General features: G+C 34.5%; 1 protein-coding gene across 1 annotated transcript in view; it reads right to left on the reverse strand.

Moving 5' to 3' along the window:
• Positions 1 to 18053, reverse strand: part of LOC142342621 (rap guanine nucleotide exchange factor 4-like) — a 55703-nt gene that overhangs the window by 20039 nt on the left and 17611 nt on the right. Inside the window, 6 exon segments of the mRNA XM_075394040.1 lie at positions 1387 to 1472; positions 8103 to 8271; positions 8699 to 8953; positions 9530 to 9675; positions 14645 to 14896; positions 17611 to 17748. Of these exon segments, the coding sequence (XP_075250155.1) occupies positions 1387 to 1472; positions 8103 to 8271; positions 8699 to 8953; positions 9530 to 9675; positions 14645 to 14896; positions 17611 to 17748 (1046 nt within the window).

Below are 18053 nucleotides of genomic sequence, written 5' to 3' on the forward strand. Positions count from 1 at the left end.
CGCGAAGTCAAAAGCGTCAGACGAAAAATCGGTCAAGCGAAAAATCGCATGAAAAAAGACCGACAGGACTAATATAATTGCTACAAACTTCGTTTGAGAGCAATTAAAAAGCATCCAAAAGGGGGCAAAATGGCTAAAATATCTCAAAATTGCGCCTAAAATTCTGTTTTCTATCAGATAATCAATAAGGCCTCCTAGCGCACTATTACTAGTTTTGTTAATTCAAACAAGCACGTACTTTTCTCGGGCTCTCCAGGATTAATTAATGAACAGAAATCACTTTAAATTCTCTCTCTGATTTTGCCTTTTGTTCAGCAGATCTTTTTCACGTGCGGCATTTGTCTTCCTCTAAAAGATCCTCTAATATATAAGTCAACCATTAAAAAAATAGATTATCATTACTCCTCGAGTCGTAAATATAGGAGCGCTATAATTGCCGACTGAGAAGATGAGGGCGACTATTAAAAACAATATAGGAGCGCAATAATAGCCTGCTAAGCAGATGAGGGCGGCTATTAAACATATACAAACATTTAAATTCAAATCAGAGAAGGTCTACCAGAATTTATTTGTCATCAATCATTTTTAATATCAGTAAAGGAGGTATGTAAAAGGGAGAAACAGCGGTTCAAAATATATTCAAATCAAGGTCAATCACTCGACTTGAGGTAGCAGTTTGAAAGAACTCAACTAACAAAACCTTACATCAGAAACGGTTTTTCGCTCCAAGACTCACTTGAACAATTTAACGTCGCCGTCTTTATAACTTCAAAATTTATCGGCCTGGTTTTGTTTCATAGCACAGTTAAGTCATCAGTGATAGAGTGATGAGAGAAACTGGAATCATTTCTGGGTAGCGTGAGGCCAATCAAAAAGATTTCAATCATTCAATAAATTGAACTGCCGTTTTATTCGCCCATATTTTTATTCTGTAATTCACCAATAATAACATCAATGTTTTGCTCCTTGACTGATGTTTATTCTATCTGACCTGAATGCTTTTGCACTGAAACAAGCGAACAGTTGAATTACTTTTAAAGAATTCATTTTATAGTTCATTTCGAGTTTTAAAAAATCCTCTCAACGCATAACCATCCATCCAAATCTGTTACTGTATCTACGCTTTTTTTTTCATTTTAGTACAAACTTAATTTCTATCTTTTCCCTGTAAATCCTTTTTACAACGTAGTTCCATTAAAACTGTCCCCTCATTATTGGCGGTTCCAAACACGATAGCGAATTTCACGATTCAAAAATCCGTTTTAAAATTACAGTACAACTTTTAATTTCTGAGCTGTTCTAGTGGTTTATCTTTTACAAAATGGATACGCTATGGATCATTATAACTAGAATAATTTTGAAGAGTGATGATGACAATTAACAAACCTCCCACTAAGTCTGCATTGGCGTCTAGTCTTGTCTCGAGTAGATAATCCAACATTTTCTCACTCGTGCCAGCCATGATGCTGTACCTATATATTAAACGACAAATAAGTTTTTAAAAAGCCAGTTCTTAATGACTCGAAATATGATGATTGTCTCGACCCCCACATTGTTAAGTTAATCTTGGCCGCTCGATAAAATTCACGTTTAAAACAAAAATGGTATCATCAGAGCTTAGAATAATTTAGTTGTAGAATTTTCCGAGTTGAGGTTTCTTCGGATATTGAGGTTTAAGGAATCGTGAACATAAGGCGAATTCTAACTCTTATAGTTTACCGTTGAAGGTCAAAAGCACCATAAAATTGGTGAATTGTACACTTAGACCAGTGAAGCTATAAGAGCTGCTCAGGGACTTAATTAACTCCATCTGGGCTTTACTTGTTGATGCAGTTTTTGAAGAAAAAAAGTCAAATGCTCACACGCAAAATCGGTCCAACAAAAAATTGCATAACACAGCCAGTAGTGATCTCAATTTATCAAAAGAGATCTAATTTGGCCTGCAATTTTATTAGATTCGTTGAACATGATGGAGTACCATAAGCTTAATACTAACAACAGATAGCATAATACACATAGGGAATATAAGTTAGCAGTATACTATATGGCATTTGACCACTTAGTGAACTAAGTCTTTCAAAATCAATCAAATATGAGTGCACGGGGCACGTTGCCTTATCCTGTTTCTCTCGATTTCACCTTTTCACTTTCACCTTTTTTTGCCTATACTTGCCGAATGAACTCTAATTTCCATTTAGTTGAAACAGTAACAAAATGCTAAGTCAAACGTGAAAATCTGACTTTTAGATAACAAAAACAATTTGAAAAAATAGCAGGACAATTCCTGAATTACTATCCAGAATTAGACAGACTGAAAACAGACTGTCAGCTTCCGTAGAAGACCCCCCTTTTAATAGTCAACATAGCAAAAACAAAAATAGATCAAATTTAGAAGGAGGTCAGGTCACTAAACACTCCCCAGTGATCATATAACCTATAAACCCTAATCATGATGATTATACAATGAGGGAATATAATTTTGTTGGGGGCTGTAATGGTAAAGTCCCATTTTTTTTTAAAATTGTGACCAAGTGATTGCAACCATCAACAAGATATTTGAAAAACGTTTAACACAACACAATGATGTAGACGGCAAACAACATATTTATAGAACAAATGAGAGATACAGTAAACAGACAAAAGATAAAAATTCGGAAGCATTCAAACTGCTCCAAACTCGTCAGAAAAGTGGCATGAAATTCAATAAAATACGCAACTAGAACATCTAATCTTTAGGCCATAAAACAGCTGCCTATTAAAAGCACATAAAAAAGTTTATTTGAAAGCGAACAGTTTCCAAGTAAAAAGAAAAATTGTTACCAACTCGAAAACATAGCTGGCAGATTGCCAGAAAATAGCCGCAATAGATTCGTAGATAGGCAGTCTAAAAAAACAGTAAAAAAGACAGACCAAAAAAATTCGTCTTTTCATTGAAGGCTGATCTGTTATATTTTGATTAAAAATCTGTATAAGTTATTGCTGCCTCTGTTAGCTGATCTCAAATAACCTTCATTTAGAGTGACACACACCCATTTGACCTTATCTCTTTGAATTAAAGTAAATAAAAGTCAATTTCAAATTGAGGAAGTCATTTTTGAGAGTGAGGTAAGTCAAGTGTGACCAAAAATTTAATCACGCGCATGAACAAAAAAACTCACTCCACTAAGAGCGAAAAATGACGTCACAGATGCAATTCAGTTGAAATTGCATGAACCAATGAACAAAAAGTGTTATATGGTCGTAACAAAAATCATGACGACGAAATAAAAAACATAGCAGGACAAGTCCTGACGAACAATTCAAAGAATTTTCATTGAACAAAAAAAACTAGACCTAAAACGGTCTATGAATGGATTGGAAAAACCATTAAGAAAAAAATCCGATCCAAAAAATCGAAAAAACAGTAAAAATCAAAGTGAAATTGCCGCATGTGAACAAAAACGACTAGCGAGAAAGCGAATTTTTGTTCAAACACCGTTTTCTCACTCTACTTTAAATTTAGAGCAAAAAAATTTCACGCCGCAAAACCACTCGCTTTTTCGCTCCACTTCCTATTTCGGCGTGACCAAAATCACTACTCCAATTTGACTTCAAAAGTCATGAAAATGTGTGAACAGATCTTAAAAAAAAAGACAGCGCCCCAATACAATTCAAATTCTTTGAATTGTAAAAACCAAGAGAAGGCCAATAATAGCCCCAGGTATCGCTGTACGGCTATGAAAAAGCATATTCAGCAGATTACCGGAAAATAGCCGCCATTGACTCCTAAAACCCCGATTGGGATTAAAAATGGTACTAAAAAGAATATATTCTGTTTCCCCCTCCCCCAGCTTAGTGGGCTTATATTTTTTACGCCCCCAGGCGCACATGCTATTTGTTTCACATAGTAACGTGCTATATAAGAGAATATAATTTGTAACGGGGCGTAAAAAAACTGCGGGGGCCCAGAATAGATCCCTATAAAATTTTTTGATATTTCGAACTATTTTGATATTATTTCGCAGTTGGACATGCTGATTGGAAAAAAGTTAACTCGGCCAACTTAAAAGCAAAGAAAATGTATCATTTAGAACATTTTCGGGTGCAAAAGTTTTGGCAATGCAGAGGTTCCCCGGCTTAAGATAAAGAAGCACTAACAACTAGGCTGCCAAGCCCTTGTCACTGCGTATCATACAATCAATTTTGGGATCTAATACGTTTCGGCCCCCCAGCTTAGTGGGAATATATGTTTTATGACCCCCAGGCGGACGTGCATTATTTCTACAAAGTAATGTGCTATATAACACATAATTTGTTACTGGGGGTCATAAAAGACACTGAGGGGGGACCGAAACAGAATAGAACCCATTTTTGTTTTAGCAACAGACATAATTTCTGAATGCCGCCAATTTAGGTCACACAAAAACGCAAAAATCAAGAAATCAAGCGTGAAAAAGTCAAGCGAAACAGGTCTTAGAACAAACGTAAAAAAAGAGCGCCAGACGGCGAAACAAACAAACAAACAAACAACAAGATAATCGTAATATAGCTCTACTCAGCTTAGAGTTTCACAGCTATAAAAAACATAACTAGCAGATTGCCAGAAAATAGCAACCGTTGACGCACTTGATGCAAATCAGGATTGAAACAGAAAAAAGGATTGAATAAGAAAAAAGGAGGCAAATTGGCCGAATTCTTTTAGTGTCAAAATGTGCTAATTTGGCGTCCAGTTGCAGTTTCAATTGAAAATTGATTTTCATCGTTTGACTTTGACAGTATTCATAACATTGCGTAATTGAATGCGTCAACGAACTTAAAATCCATTCAGTTGAAAAAGTGAGTGAGGTAAGTCAGAAGTCAAACGTGAAAAGAGTGACTTATGCAAAACAAAAAACTTCAAAAGGTAAAGCATATTGAAAAACATAGCAGGACAAGTCCTGACGTACAATTCAAAGAATTTTCATTGACTAAACAAAAAACCAGACCTAAAACGGACTATGAGTGAATTGGGAAACCATTTCTAAAAAAAATCAAAATCGGATTAAGAAAAATAGAAAACAGAGATTCAATGTTAAAATGGCGCGTGTGAACAATAAACCACTAGCAAGAAACAGAAATTTCTTTCAAAAAAAAAATCTTGGCCTAGAATGAACTATAAACGGATTAGAAAAACGCTTTAGAAAAAATCCGATCCAAAAAATCGAAAAAAAAAACAAAATCAAAAAGAAATTGCAGCATGTCAACAAAAAACCACTAGCGAGAAAGCGAATTTTTGTTCAAACACCGTTCCCTCACTTAAATTTAAAATAAGAGCGAAAAAATTTCACGCCGCACTGTTTCGGCGTGACCAAAATCACTACTCCAATTTGACTTAAAATCAAGAAAATGTGTGAACATTTCATAAAACATATCAGGACAAGTCCTGACGTACAATTCAAAGAATTTTCATTGACTAAACCGAAAAACTAGACCTAGAATGGACCATGATAAATTGAAAAAACCATTTAAAAAAAATCAGATCAAAAAATAAGAAAAAAACAATGTCAAAATGCCGCATGTGAACAAAAAAAACAACTAGCGAGAAATGAAAATTTCATTCAAACAAAAAACTAGGCCTAGAATGAGCTGTGAATGGATTGGGAAAACCATAGAAAAAAATCCGATCCAAAAAACCGAAAAAACAGTAAAAATCAGAGTGAAATTGCAGCATGTGAACAAAAAACCACTATTTCTGTTTCAAACACCATTTTGGCACTCTACATTAAAATTAGAGCGAAAAAAATTCACGTCGCAAAACCACTCGCTTTTTCGCTCCATTTCCTGTTTCGGCGTGACCAAAATCACTACTCCAATTTGAATTCAAAAATCAAGAAAATGTGTGAACATATCTTAAAACATATCAGGACAAGTCCTGGCGTACAATTCAAAGAATTTTCATTGACCAAACAAAAAACTAGACCTGGAATGAACTATGAATGGATTGGGAAAACCATTTAGAAAAAAATCAAATCCAAAAGAATGAAAAAACAGTAAAAACTAAAGTGAAATTGCCGCATGTGAACAAAAAAAAACAACTAACGAGAAAGCGAATATTTGTTCGAACACCGTTCTCTCACTCTACTTTTAATTTATAGCGACAAAATTTCACGCCGCAAAACCACACGCTTTTTCGCTCTACTTCCTGTTTCGTCGTGACCAAAATCACTACTCCAATTTGACTTCAAAAATAAAGAAAATGTGTGAACATATCTTAAAACATATCAGGACAAGTCCTGACGTACAATTCAAAGAATTTTCATTGACCAAACAAAAAAAACTAGACCTGGAATGAACTATGAATGGATTGGGAAAACCATTTAGAAAAAAATCCAATCCAAAAAATGAAAAAAAAAACAGTAAAAACTAAAGTGAAATTGCCGCATGTGAACAAAAAGAACAACAAACGAGAAAGGGAATATTTGTTCGAACACTGTTTTCTCACTCTACTTTAAATTTAGAGCGAAAAAATTTCACGCCGCAAAACCACTCGCTTTTTCGCTCTACTTCCTGTTTCGGCGTGACCAAAATCACTACTCCAATTTGACTTCAAAATCATGAAAATGTGTGAACATAGCCGGAAGAATTCCAGAACAGACTCGAATAGAAAATACAATTAAACGCCATCCAACTACTTGTCGGACAAAGCGTGCCTGCACTTATTTATGATTATCTTGAAACAGAACCATAAAACGAAAAAGTAGAAACAGGAAAATCAAATCTGTTAAAAATGATAAAAAACTGATTAAATTTTGTCATAAATTAAGATCCCTAAAATAACTATTTCTGCCCAAATTACTTCAAAACAACTAGCACCTACTGAAACAACTTATAAGAATTCTTTAAAAAATACTTGAAGCCAAATCGTGAAAAAATAAGCTCTTACAAACAACTTGAACTAAAAAACTGAAAATTATAAATTTGTTTAATATTACAAAAGCACAAAAATCCAAAGAAAAATCCCTTTAGCCAATAGGGCATCCAGATGCTCGCAGAACAATAGGCAAGTCATAATTGGCCTAGAAACTCGAAGGGGAAAGAACGAAAAACTGCAAAAAAAAGTAAAATAGTTTCAATTTTCGCCATTTTTTTCATAATTCTCAACAAAAAACTGCTTCATATCCACAAATTTGTAACCAATTGTTATCTATAAAATGCACGAGTCATATGTGTCTTTTCAATACCCATTTGAGGCAGTTAAACAAAATATTTGTCGAAAAATCGCGATAATTAGCCCAAAAATCAGCATAATACATGAAAAACCTCCGAATTAGCAGAAAACTCATATGAATTTCCAGAAACCTTCAAACAACTGCCAAATTCACCCTAAAATTAAAGCAAAATCACAACAAAACCTCTTAACCAAAAAAAATGAAAAAAAAAATGCTATAAAATGCCGCACTTTAACAAAAAATTTCGCTCGCTTAGAACTTTTTTTCACACCTCAATTTCTCGCTCTCTAGAAAACAGCAAAATCAACAAAAACCACTCTCTTTTCGCTCCGCTTTTCACTTGCTCAGGACCAAAATCACTCCAAATTTTTTCACGCGTTTCATTTCCCGCTTCAAAAATCACTCCAATAAAATTGATAAAAAAGGACTTCTCCAATACTCCTCTTCGAGTCGTAAAAAAAAGACAGCGCCCCAATACAATTCAAATTCTTTGAATTGTAAAAAAAATACAATACAATAAAAAATACTTCAATACAATTCAAGTTTTTTGAATTGTAAAAAAAGGAGAGCGCCTAAATAATATCCGTTTGAGAGGCTTCTTCATTCATGTGCCACAAAGAACAAAAGGTAGAAACCTTATAATTATTGTTCCCACCGAATTTAGCGTAGGATAGTAAAACAGGGAATTTATCAGTCTATCCGATTTATCTTATTGGAATATAACACCCTTCCATGGGGTCAGTACAAAAAGAATTATAGAATTGGGCTGTTCGCTTAAATGATATGCTGTAAATCTGCACACTTCACTGCTTGGATTAAAATCACTCGGATTCAATTTTCATAGCTTCAAAATACTTTTTTATAGATAATTTTCAACTTTCCTTTAACACGATTAAGAAATAAGCTTGGACCCACCTATATTGTATGGGATTATGCTGTGCAGATGTGCTTGCTCCTGGTTGTGAGTTGTTTGCCGCATGGTGAGCAGCAGAGGCAGCAGTCCCAATAGTAGCAGAAACAACTCCATTGTGGTGTTGCAACTTCACTGCTATCTTTTCAAGCACAAGCACATCTTGCTCACCCTCTAGAATAGTGCATCAATTAAAACATCACTTGTCTGTAAATCCAAACATCTTTCGACAACCATCCGTATTTATTATAAAAATTAAACTTCTACCATACTTGATGGCAGCCAACGATGTTCAAAATTTCGTAAAATCTTAGTCAAAGATGTCTTTCAAGACTGAGCATCGATCATCACTTTTCTCGTGACAATTATGGTTCAACCAGTCAAGATAAAAAATAGGATCTTATTGCCAGAGAAAACCAGCGACACCTTAAGTTGAAAAGTTGAAGATACTTTATTAGAAGTTGTACAACTAAAACTTGGGAGCTGATTATGATTCCAAAGACAATATAATGAACTTTAAAAAATTCAACCGCAAAACGAATCTAAAAACACTCAAGCCAATTAAATCTCGAAAACTTCATTAGCTAATTAAAACACTTACCTTTCAATCTGACTGTATTCTTCTCCACATCCTGAAGAATCCTCAAGAAATCCTCTTTGTGTACTTTTAGAAAGTGACTATTGTCACACTTGACAATAACAGATGCAGCACGAGGAGCTGTATTGACAAGAGCAAGTTTGCCAAAATCATCACCCTCGTGCAGAGTGCACACAACTCCTCCTCTGTCAGTAACTACGTCCACAGATCCACTCAAGATTATGAACCAGCTTCTGCCTTCATCACCTTGTCGGAACACTACACACAAACAACCCAGACTCTTTGTTCACTCTTACACCAAGTTTCAACCAACTTGTATTAGTTTTAGGAACTGTGACCCAGAATCAGAAAGGACAGATCACAGTTGCAATACATTTTCCATGAGATCTTACAATAAGCTTGCATCGTGCGCTATTTTGAGCTAACTTTGATCTCTCTCAACTTTACGGATTTAATACACAGGTTTCAGAACCCATACTCAGCCCTACTTAGTTCTCAGAAACCGTATCTGGGTTGTAATCACCTCTGAAAGAGAACTAAAATCACACAAGACAGGGGTAGAGAAAGTGGGGGATAACTTCGGCGAAATCGATTCATTTTAAACAAACAATAGATTATTTCCCAGTCAAAATTAATTTGGTACTCCATTCGCCATTTTCTTGCACCATAGCTGAAGAAAGTCCCTTTTAAGAAAAAAATTTGGGAGAAAATTAAGAACACCCAGCAACACCCAATATTTCAGCATTTGCAAAGAAAAAGCAGGAAAAAGAAAATATCGAATTTAATCTCACTTCAAAACGTCGATGCTTTATGATTATTTTGATGCCTACTCACATAGAAATCCTGCTTTGGGATGTGCCTCGAAAGTGATGACTCCTGCTAGTTCCCTCTTGACCATCGTGGACAGATGAGACAGTGCCTTGATGTGCAACAACTCATCATACAACAGCTCCACCTCTTCTGCACTACGAGTGTGACCTCTACAACACACGTCATACACTATCGTAACTCGCATACAAATCAATACGGAAATCTATTGCCATTCAGATGTTTCATTAGCACAAGTTCAAGGCAATTCAAAATTTTTCGTCCTTTCACAAAATTTTGGAACTTTCTAGCTTTGTAAACAATTTTTTTTCAAATAGGTTCATCGCATTGGCTATCCGAGTAATGATAACAGACAAACTCAAAACCCCAGTTCTCTCAATGGCTTCTCAATGACGATAACAACCCTGTGGTAAAATTCAAACATAACCGACTAAACGCCGGAAGAATTGCTCTCGAACGACTAGTGGGAGCTCTAATCAATTGCAGCCTGCTTCAGTCGGGGGGGGGGGGGGGGGGGGAGGGAGGGAGGGAGGGAGGGGGGAGGGAGGGAGGGAGGGAGGGGAGCCTAAGTGGGACTAAGAAGTTCAATAGTGGGCTTCAAATAACCACATTACATTAGAGGTTAACATATACCACTAAGATTTAAAGTAAAAAATGGCACCAGTTTCGGCGCACTTTTCATTGTTCCGACCCCCACTTGTGGGGGAGGAACTATATACTCAAATGGTTTTTTTTGTTCAGACAGTTTCGGCCGATCGATATATTCATCGTAGAGAAATGTGAGTGGTATCATTAAAAAGCTCGTCCATCGTAGAATTCGAAATTAAGATTTTTTAGAATTTCGTTTTTTTCGAGGAGTTATCGAGGATTGAAGTTTTGTGCGAACACGAGATATTTTGGCATGATTTTGTTCACTTTTAGTGTAATTTTTCTTCAAATTATGGTTTTTCTACAAGAATAGTAGTTTAAAATTACTTTTTCAGCCACAATATAAATCAATTTCGTGTTCCTAATAGACGAAAGACGATAAAAAACACTAGTTCTGGTCTCATAGGGAAGTTTACTATAAAAACGAACTCTATTAGACAGCTTTTCTAAGCAAAAAATTTTTCATATTTTTTGTTTCTTATGTTACCTAGCGACAAGTCACTTTTCAAATCGAGGTTTCGTTGATGATGAACCTCATTTACAGTCAAATGAAGCCCAATGAACGAGCAATTCGTTTTCAAGGTAACGGTCAAATTTTTTTGGATTCGACTCTGTTGATTCTCTTTTTGAAGTTGATTCTCTTTTGATTCTCTTTTTGAAGTTTTAGTAAATTTTTGGAGTCCTATGGCATGAACTCTTTGACTAAGAGTGCAATAGGTTTTGTAATGATCATTGTGAACCTATCTAGTGCTTTGAGTGGACAGCTAATGGCTGTGAAGACTGAAAATAAATTCTCGACAATTTTTTTTATTATTAACCAATCATAAATTTAATTTCAAGAAGTGTAAGTCAGTCTCAGTAATGACAAGACCCCCCCCCTCCTTCCTACTGCAACCAAAATAAAACTGCAAACTTGGTTATATGACTTAAATGCCACAAGATTTCAAAAAAATTTTTGGACCTTTCGTATTATTGGCTCCTTTTGAAATCTTATCACGATATCCTAATACTGATGGCTCCCATTAGGAGGCGTTCAGTTGATTCATAGCTAAAGTCTTCACAGAAAAATTTGTGGTTTAAATGGCTTCGATACTTTCTTCTCGCACTTTTCTACAGAATTTTTGGGTTTTTGCCATTATTTGTTGTTGTTTTCATAGTCATAAGACTTATTGTGATGTCTTATTGATTACCTATGAATGAAAAACATCCTTTTTTCTCACATCAAGGCATAAATGACCGTATTTATGGACTTCCGTAGAAGCTATTGAGTTTGATGGCTGTTAAAACATGCAAAATATTTTTTTGAAATTTTTTTGAACATTAATCAATGTTAAACTTATTTTTTTGTGAAGAACTGTATGTCAGTCTCAGTAATGACAGAAGCCCTTTCCTTTCTACCTCAACCAAAATTAATCTGGTGAGCGGTTGTATCTTCAAACTATTGTTTATATGACTTCATTGCCACAAGTTTTCAAAAAAATTATTCGTATTATTGGTTCCTTTTGAAATCTTATCACGTTATCCTAATATTGATGGCTCACATTGGTTATTGGTTTTTAGAAGTGGATCATAGTTCAATGGATCATAGATAAAGTTTTCAGAGAAAAACTTATGGTTTAAATGGCTTTGACACTTTCTTATAGCACTTTTCTACAGAATTTCTGGTTTTTGCTTGTATTTGTTCTTGTTTTCAAATTCATAAGACTTCTTGTGATGTCTTATTGATTATCTAAGCATGAAAATCATCCTTGCGATCACATCAAGTCATAACGGAGTGTATTTATTGACTTCTGTTGAAAGCTATTGAATTTAATGGCTCTTAAGTCTTTAATAAAAAATTTTTGAATTTTTTTTACATTAATCAATCTTGAAGTTATTTTCGTGAACTGTAAGTCAGTCTCAGTAATAAAAGGACCACCCTCCTACCTACTACAACCAAAATTAATCTGGTTAGGGCTTTTATCTTCAAATCATTGGTTATATGATTTCAATGACACAAGATTTTTTATATTAAAATTTCTGGACCCTTCGTATTATTGGCTCTTTTTGAAATCTTATCACGATATCCTAATAAAGATGGCTCCAATTAGTTAGCTTAGAGGAGACGTTCAATGGATCACAGCTTAAGTTTTCAGAGAAAAATTTTTGGTTTAAATGGCTTCGATACTTTTTTTTGAACTTTTCTACAGAATTTTTGGTTTTTGCCTGTATTTGTTGTTGTTTTCATATTTATAAGACTTATTGTGATGTCTCATTGATTACCTATGAAATGAACATTATCCTTGTCCTCACATCAAGTCATAACTGAGTGCATTTATTGACTTCCGCTGAAAGCTATTGATTTTAATGGCTGTTAAGATTTTCAAAAAATTTTAAAATTTTTTTGAACATTAAGCAATCTTAAACTTCTTAAACTTATTTTTGTGAACTCTAAGTCAGTCTCAGTAATAACAGAAGCCCCTTTCCTTTCTACTTCAAAAAAATTATCTAGTTGGCTGATTTATCTTCTAACTATTGGTTTTATGACTTCGATGCACGAGTTTTCTAATCGTTTTAAAAAAGTTTTAATATTTTTTTCGTAATTTTTGTTACTTCTGAAATCTGATCACATTATCCTAATATTGATAGTTTGCATTGGTTTAGAGAAGACATTTAATGGATCGTAGATAAAATTTTCGGATTTTGCCTATATTTTGCCTAACTGAAATTTTGGATTTTGTTTATATTTGTTGTTGTTTTTATAGTCAATGACATGCTGTAATGTATTATTGACGATTTATGAAAAACAAACATCCTTGTCCTCCCATCGAGGCATAATTTAGCGGATTTCATTGCTTCCGTTGAAAACTATTGAAATATATGGCGTTGCTACTACGGTTTTTCCCAAAAATTTCCTGATTTTAATGTATTTTTCATTGTCATACGACTTATTGTGATGAGATATCAATGACCTATAAATGAGAGATATCAAAGCTTTCCAATTGAGGCAGAACTTAGAGTGTTTATTTAATTCCTTTGAAAGCTATTGAATTTAATGGCTTTCATACTAGGGGTTTTCCTTGGTCCTAAAAACTTCCTGGTTTTAATATTTGTTCATATTTCTTTTTCAAGTCATTTTGAAAAAACAATACAAACAAAATCAATACAAACAATCCCATTAATGTTGTTATGAAATTGTTATGAAATCCCAAAATTAATTTAAAATAGAAAACTTTTTCTGAGAAGTTCATTTTCTAATGGCTTCGACAGTTTTCTCGCTCATTGTTTTGAATTTGCTGTTTTTGCCTGTTCTTTTATTCTTTAGCTAGCCGTAAAATGCTGACCGGTCTCATAAGCTTGTAATTGAGAAAGTTTATAGCGAATAGTCTTTGATTATTATACTTTTCAGTTTTTGTTGTTCTTTTCGTCAACTTGTAACTTATTCTCATCATTGAGAGGTCCCATCCAAATCCTTGAATTTCAAATAATAACATGCATAATTATATTAAGTCGTAACTGATGTTGTTTGTTGGACAATCTGCGTTTTCTTAAAAATTTGTGAGTGGTGTTTTTGTGTTTCTTTTTCTCTCCTTTTAGCACATTCGAGTAATAACAGATCCCAATATTTTCAAATGTGGTCCAAATGAACTTATTTATTCTTCCAGTATAATTTTAGCTTTTACAAATATCAATTCATATTATTCAGATAACAGCTAAAGATTTTAATGGCTTCAATAATTTGCGTTTTCGCAAATTGCTTGTAATTTTTTTTGGGATTTTCTGCATCTTTAGTCCATTCCTATGGCTTAGTATTGGTTTTATAATGACTTTTTAGTAAGTTTATTAATAATTATTCTGTTATAAGCTAAAGATTTTTTAGACTTTTGAAATTATCTGGTTTAAAAAATGTTGATTGATTTTTGAATTTCGCCTCATTTTTTCATCTCTTTGTCGACCTGTTACCTAGTCTCATTTCGTCTCATCTCGTCTATATTTCGTTGTTTGTTGTTTTCTCTCCTAGTCTTTTTAATGGCAGATCTCGTGAGCGCTGTGATGAGGCATGGCATAATGTAATTCAATTAGTAGTTAGGTTTTGTAACAACTTTTTAAAAACTCAAACATCTATTTTTGTTATCTCTGCATTTGGTTGACAATTAAGTCAAAAATGTAGATGAGCTCGGGTCGGAACATCATGTGCCAACGCACATTAACGAGCCTCCTCGTTTGAATTTCAGTTTTAAATTGCCACCAATTGAGTTCAACTACTTGGTATTGTGATTGAGAGAGAATTTTAGATCACGCAAAACGCAAAAAGTCAAGGGCGTAAAAGTCACTCAAAAAGTCAACATTGTCAAGCAAAAATTCTGCATAAAAAAGACACACGTTTACAATAATTGCTATGAACTTCGTTCAAGAGCAATTAATAAAGTTAATAATTCCAGTCCAAGGTCATCGTCTCTCTATTTTTCTTTATGAAATCCACATTCTACTTACGGTTTCCTCAGAATCAATCGGAAAATAGCGTCTGGTCCAGTTTGAGAGAGATAAGTCAAAATCTCTGGCAGGAATTCCTCTGCATCCCGCTTATCCTGTGCCGTTGGCTGCATTGTACCAAGTCCTCCGGCTCCCCCTCCTGCACCCACCCCAGCACCAGATCCCCCGATTCCAGTCGCTTGGGATGGAAAGGCCCCAGGCATCTCATCTTCCAGAAATCGGTAGTACAGATTGGGATCATCGCGGAATTCCCTAAACATAATAACTTCCTAACACTGAAGGTCACAAAAATAATAAAGAGTATCACAAAAACTATTACTATGTGGTCAAAAATCGTTTAGAACAACTGATATCGATGATTAAAATGGCAGGTTATTCACAAGTCTGCAGGTATCCATTCAGACAACTGTAGAGGCAACCTGTCTTTCAACACAGGCCTATCAGTAAAAAGCAGCAACACTATCCATTGAGTTTTTTCCCAGAAAAGGTTCACCCGGCCCCTTGATACAGGATAAGGTCAACACTTGCTTATGAGTACGCTACGAGTTTCAGTTTATTCACAGAAGGTTTGAGAAGCACATTTCTATGTGTTTTAAATGATGTTACTACAAGGTTTTCATCACCATCGCGAACTAATCGAGCTCCGAGGCGAACACTAGTTGTTGAATAATTTCCATAGGGTGATCTTCCAGCGTTTGAGATTGATGAAACACTTTATTGGATATCTGTTATTTACACGATGTAAAAGAAGATAAGAGTCGAAGTTAAAAACATACCCGGCATATTGCCGGAAAATAGCCGCCGTTGATTCCAATAAGCATGATTGGGACTGAAAGATATTGAAAAAAAGAGATTTTTGTACAAAAACATTTTTTAAGTCCGATTTATTTTGATGGCATTTCGTAGTTGAACATACTTCTGTTTCTTAGAGAGAGGCTACAGGGGCTACTATCAATAACAACAAGCATTAGAGAGAGGTAACTAACACTTATAGGAACGACGTTCAAATAGCGGGCATCTAAAATTGGGCTTTATGGGTTTATCCCGTTTAAATGTTGAAAAAGCGGCAAAATGAGGTAAAGCGAAACATTTTTTTGTTCGACGAAGTAAAAAAACATAGCAGGACAAGTCCTGAAATACAATTAAAATAATTGAATGAAAAACTCAGACGTACTCTACCTGATCAGCAGATCAATTGAACAATGCCAGTCAGAACACAAACAAAATCATCTCAAAAATTGAGGAACTAAAAGAATCAAAACTAAACAAAAATACACTCATTGCTAAAAATCTTGAAGCTTTAAAACAAAAGGCAAAATTTTTTCCCTTTAAAAATACCTATTTCAAAAATATGTTCAAAACCAATTTTTGTTTCTGAAATCGGTCCAGTATTGTATTTGCAAGACCTGAAAAATACTCACTGGCCCTTGAAGATCGATTAACTCGAATATGAACAAAAAATTTGAAAAAGAAATCAATTGCAAATTATAAGAAAATGTTGCTAAAAATTGCAATATAAATATCTTCAGAATAAATTCTGAGTCTCTAGAGGCTATACAGTAACCCAATTCCAAGCTTTAAAAAACTCATTGGCTCATAGATCGATAGGCAATAATTTTTAGAAAAAATTTCTGACTTCAAAAAATAGAAATTCGTTCTATTATTATGTTGAAAGCCATTCAATTGCGCCCTGGCAACTATTTAATAACAAAATTTAAACCCTGGATGAGGTTACCTGGCTACTGAGGCAAGAAAAAAATTTAAAAAATATAAACGTTTTGAAAAAAACTTAAAAAAAATTGCAAATTTTATCAAAAAACTTCTAAAAATCGAAAGCTTAAATTGTTGAAAACAAATCCATTGAAACTAAAAGTCATGCCGTAACTTTTTTATCAGAAAGTGGAATATGTTTTCTCGCACTTGAGAATGTACGAATATCAAAAACTGACAAAAACTTTAGAAAGCCTCAAAAAAATTGCAGATTTAAAAAAAATGCTAAAATTCGAGGAATTAAAATTTTCCATTGTTACTAGAAACTATGCAGTGCCCTATTAAAAAAACGTCACAGGAGATTGCCTGGTCCCTGAAGCTTAAAAAACTGAAAAAATGACGAAAATTTTCAAAAACCTGAAAAAAATGCGAATTTTGTCAAAAAAAATTTCTAAAATTTGTGATATTCAAAAGTTGAAACCTATTCCACCGCAACTAAAAATTTTTCAGTAACTTAATATCCCACCCCTGATGAGATTTTCTGGCTCCTGGGACTCAAACAACTGGAAAAATGACAGAAAATGTCAAAAAACACGAAAAAAATTGCAAGTTTTGTCAAAAATGCTAAAATTCAAGATGGCAAAAAGTTGAAAGCCATTCCATTACCACTAGCAACTATGCAGAAATCTATCAACCAACCCTTTATCAAGCCCTAGATGAGGTTTCTGGACACCTAGGGCTAAAAAATTTCAAAAAAAAACCTGAAAAAAATGCAAAAGTTAGTATCATTTTGCGTGTTGTGTTTGTAGTACCAAAACATATAGCTCATAAAATGGCCATAACAAGCAATTTTGTCTCGCAAAAAGGCCTTTATCAACTTTTAAAAACTTCAACCTAAGACTAATCAAAACAAAAAATCACAAAAAACATGAAAAATTGCACCATTTTGAGCCCAAAAACTCCTAAAAATGACCTTTTAACCTTAAATTAAGGCCATCCCAGCAGCTGCACTACTATAAGCACTTGAAGGACAACCAAAGCCCACTTTGGGCCTCTAATGAAACTTAATGCCCGCTGGGCTTTACCTGTTTATCCCGTTTTGAAAGATCAATGTCATTGAAAAATGTGTGAACACATCTTAAAAAAAAACACAACGCACCAATACAATTCAAATTCTTTGAATTGTAAAAAAAATAGGAGCGCTATAATAGCCGGCTGAGAAGATGAGGGCGGCTATTAAAAAAAGAATACGAGACCTGTCTCTGTTGACGTGAATGAGTACTCCCTCCTCCAAGAGTGCCTGCCACATTCCCATTGCATGATGTCTACTGTGCACTATGTGGTTGTTCTGGGCCATCAGCCATTCCACCATCTCACTTCCGATAGCACAACGCCTGTAAAAATAATCTGTTTAATTTTTACAAATTAACTGAAATCATCATCGGAAGAATAAGCAAATTGGGATAGAGCGACACTCGAATTTTAAATATCGTCAAACCTTAACATTTCTGAGAAAACCGTTCTGAAAATTGTGATTAGTCATCGTTCATTCGTCGTGTCCACATGCCAAAAATAAATCCGCGCTATGCACGAACAAGCTGGACTTTTGATCTCTTTGATCAATTTTCTCATAAATCCTAGAAAACTCAAATTGAATGTTGGAGTTCTACTCGTTGTGAAGACTAACAAGCCTCAGAAC

This window comes from Convolutriloba macropyga, chromosome 7 (genome assembly GCF_964194025.1).
Source record: "Convolutriloba macropyga chromosome 7, txConMacr16.3, whole genome shotgun sequence".
NCBI classification, from domain to species: domain Eukaryota; kingdom Metazoa; phylum Xenacoelomorpha; order Acoela; family Convolutidae; genus Convolutriloba; species Convolutriloba macropyga.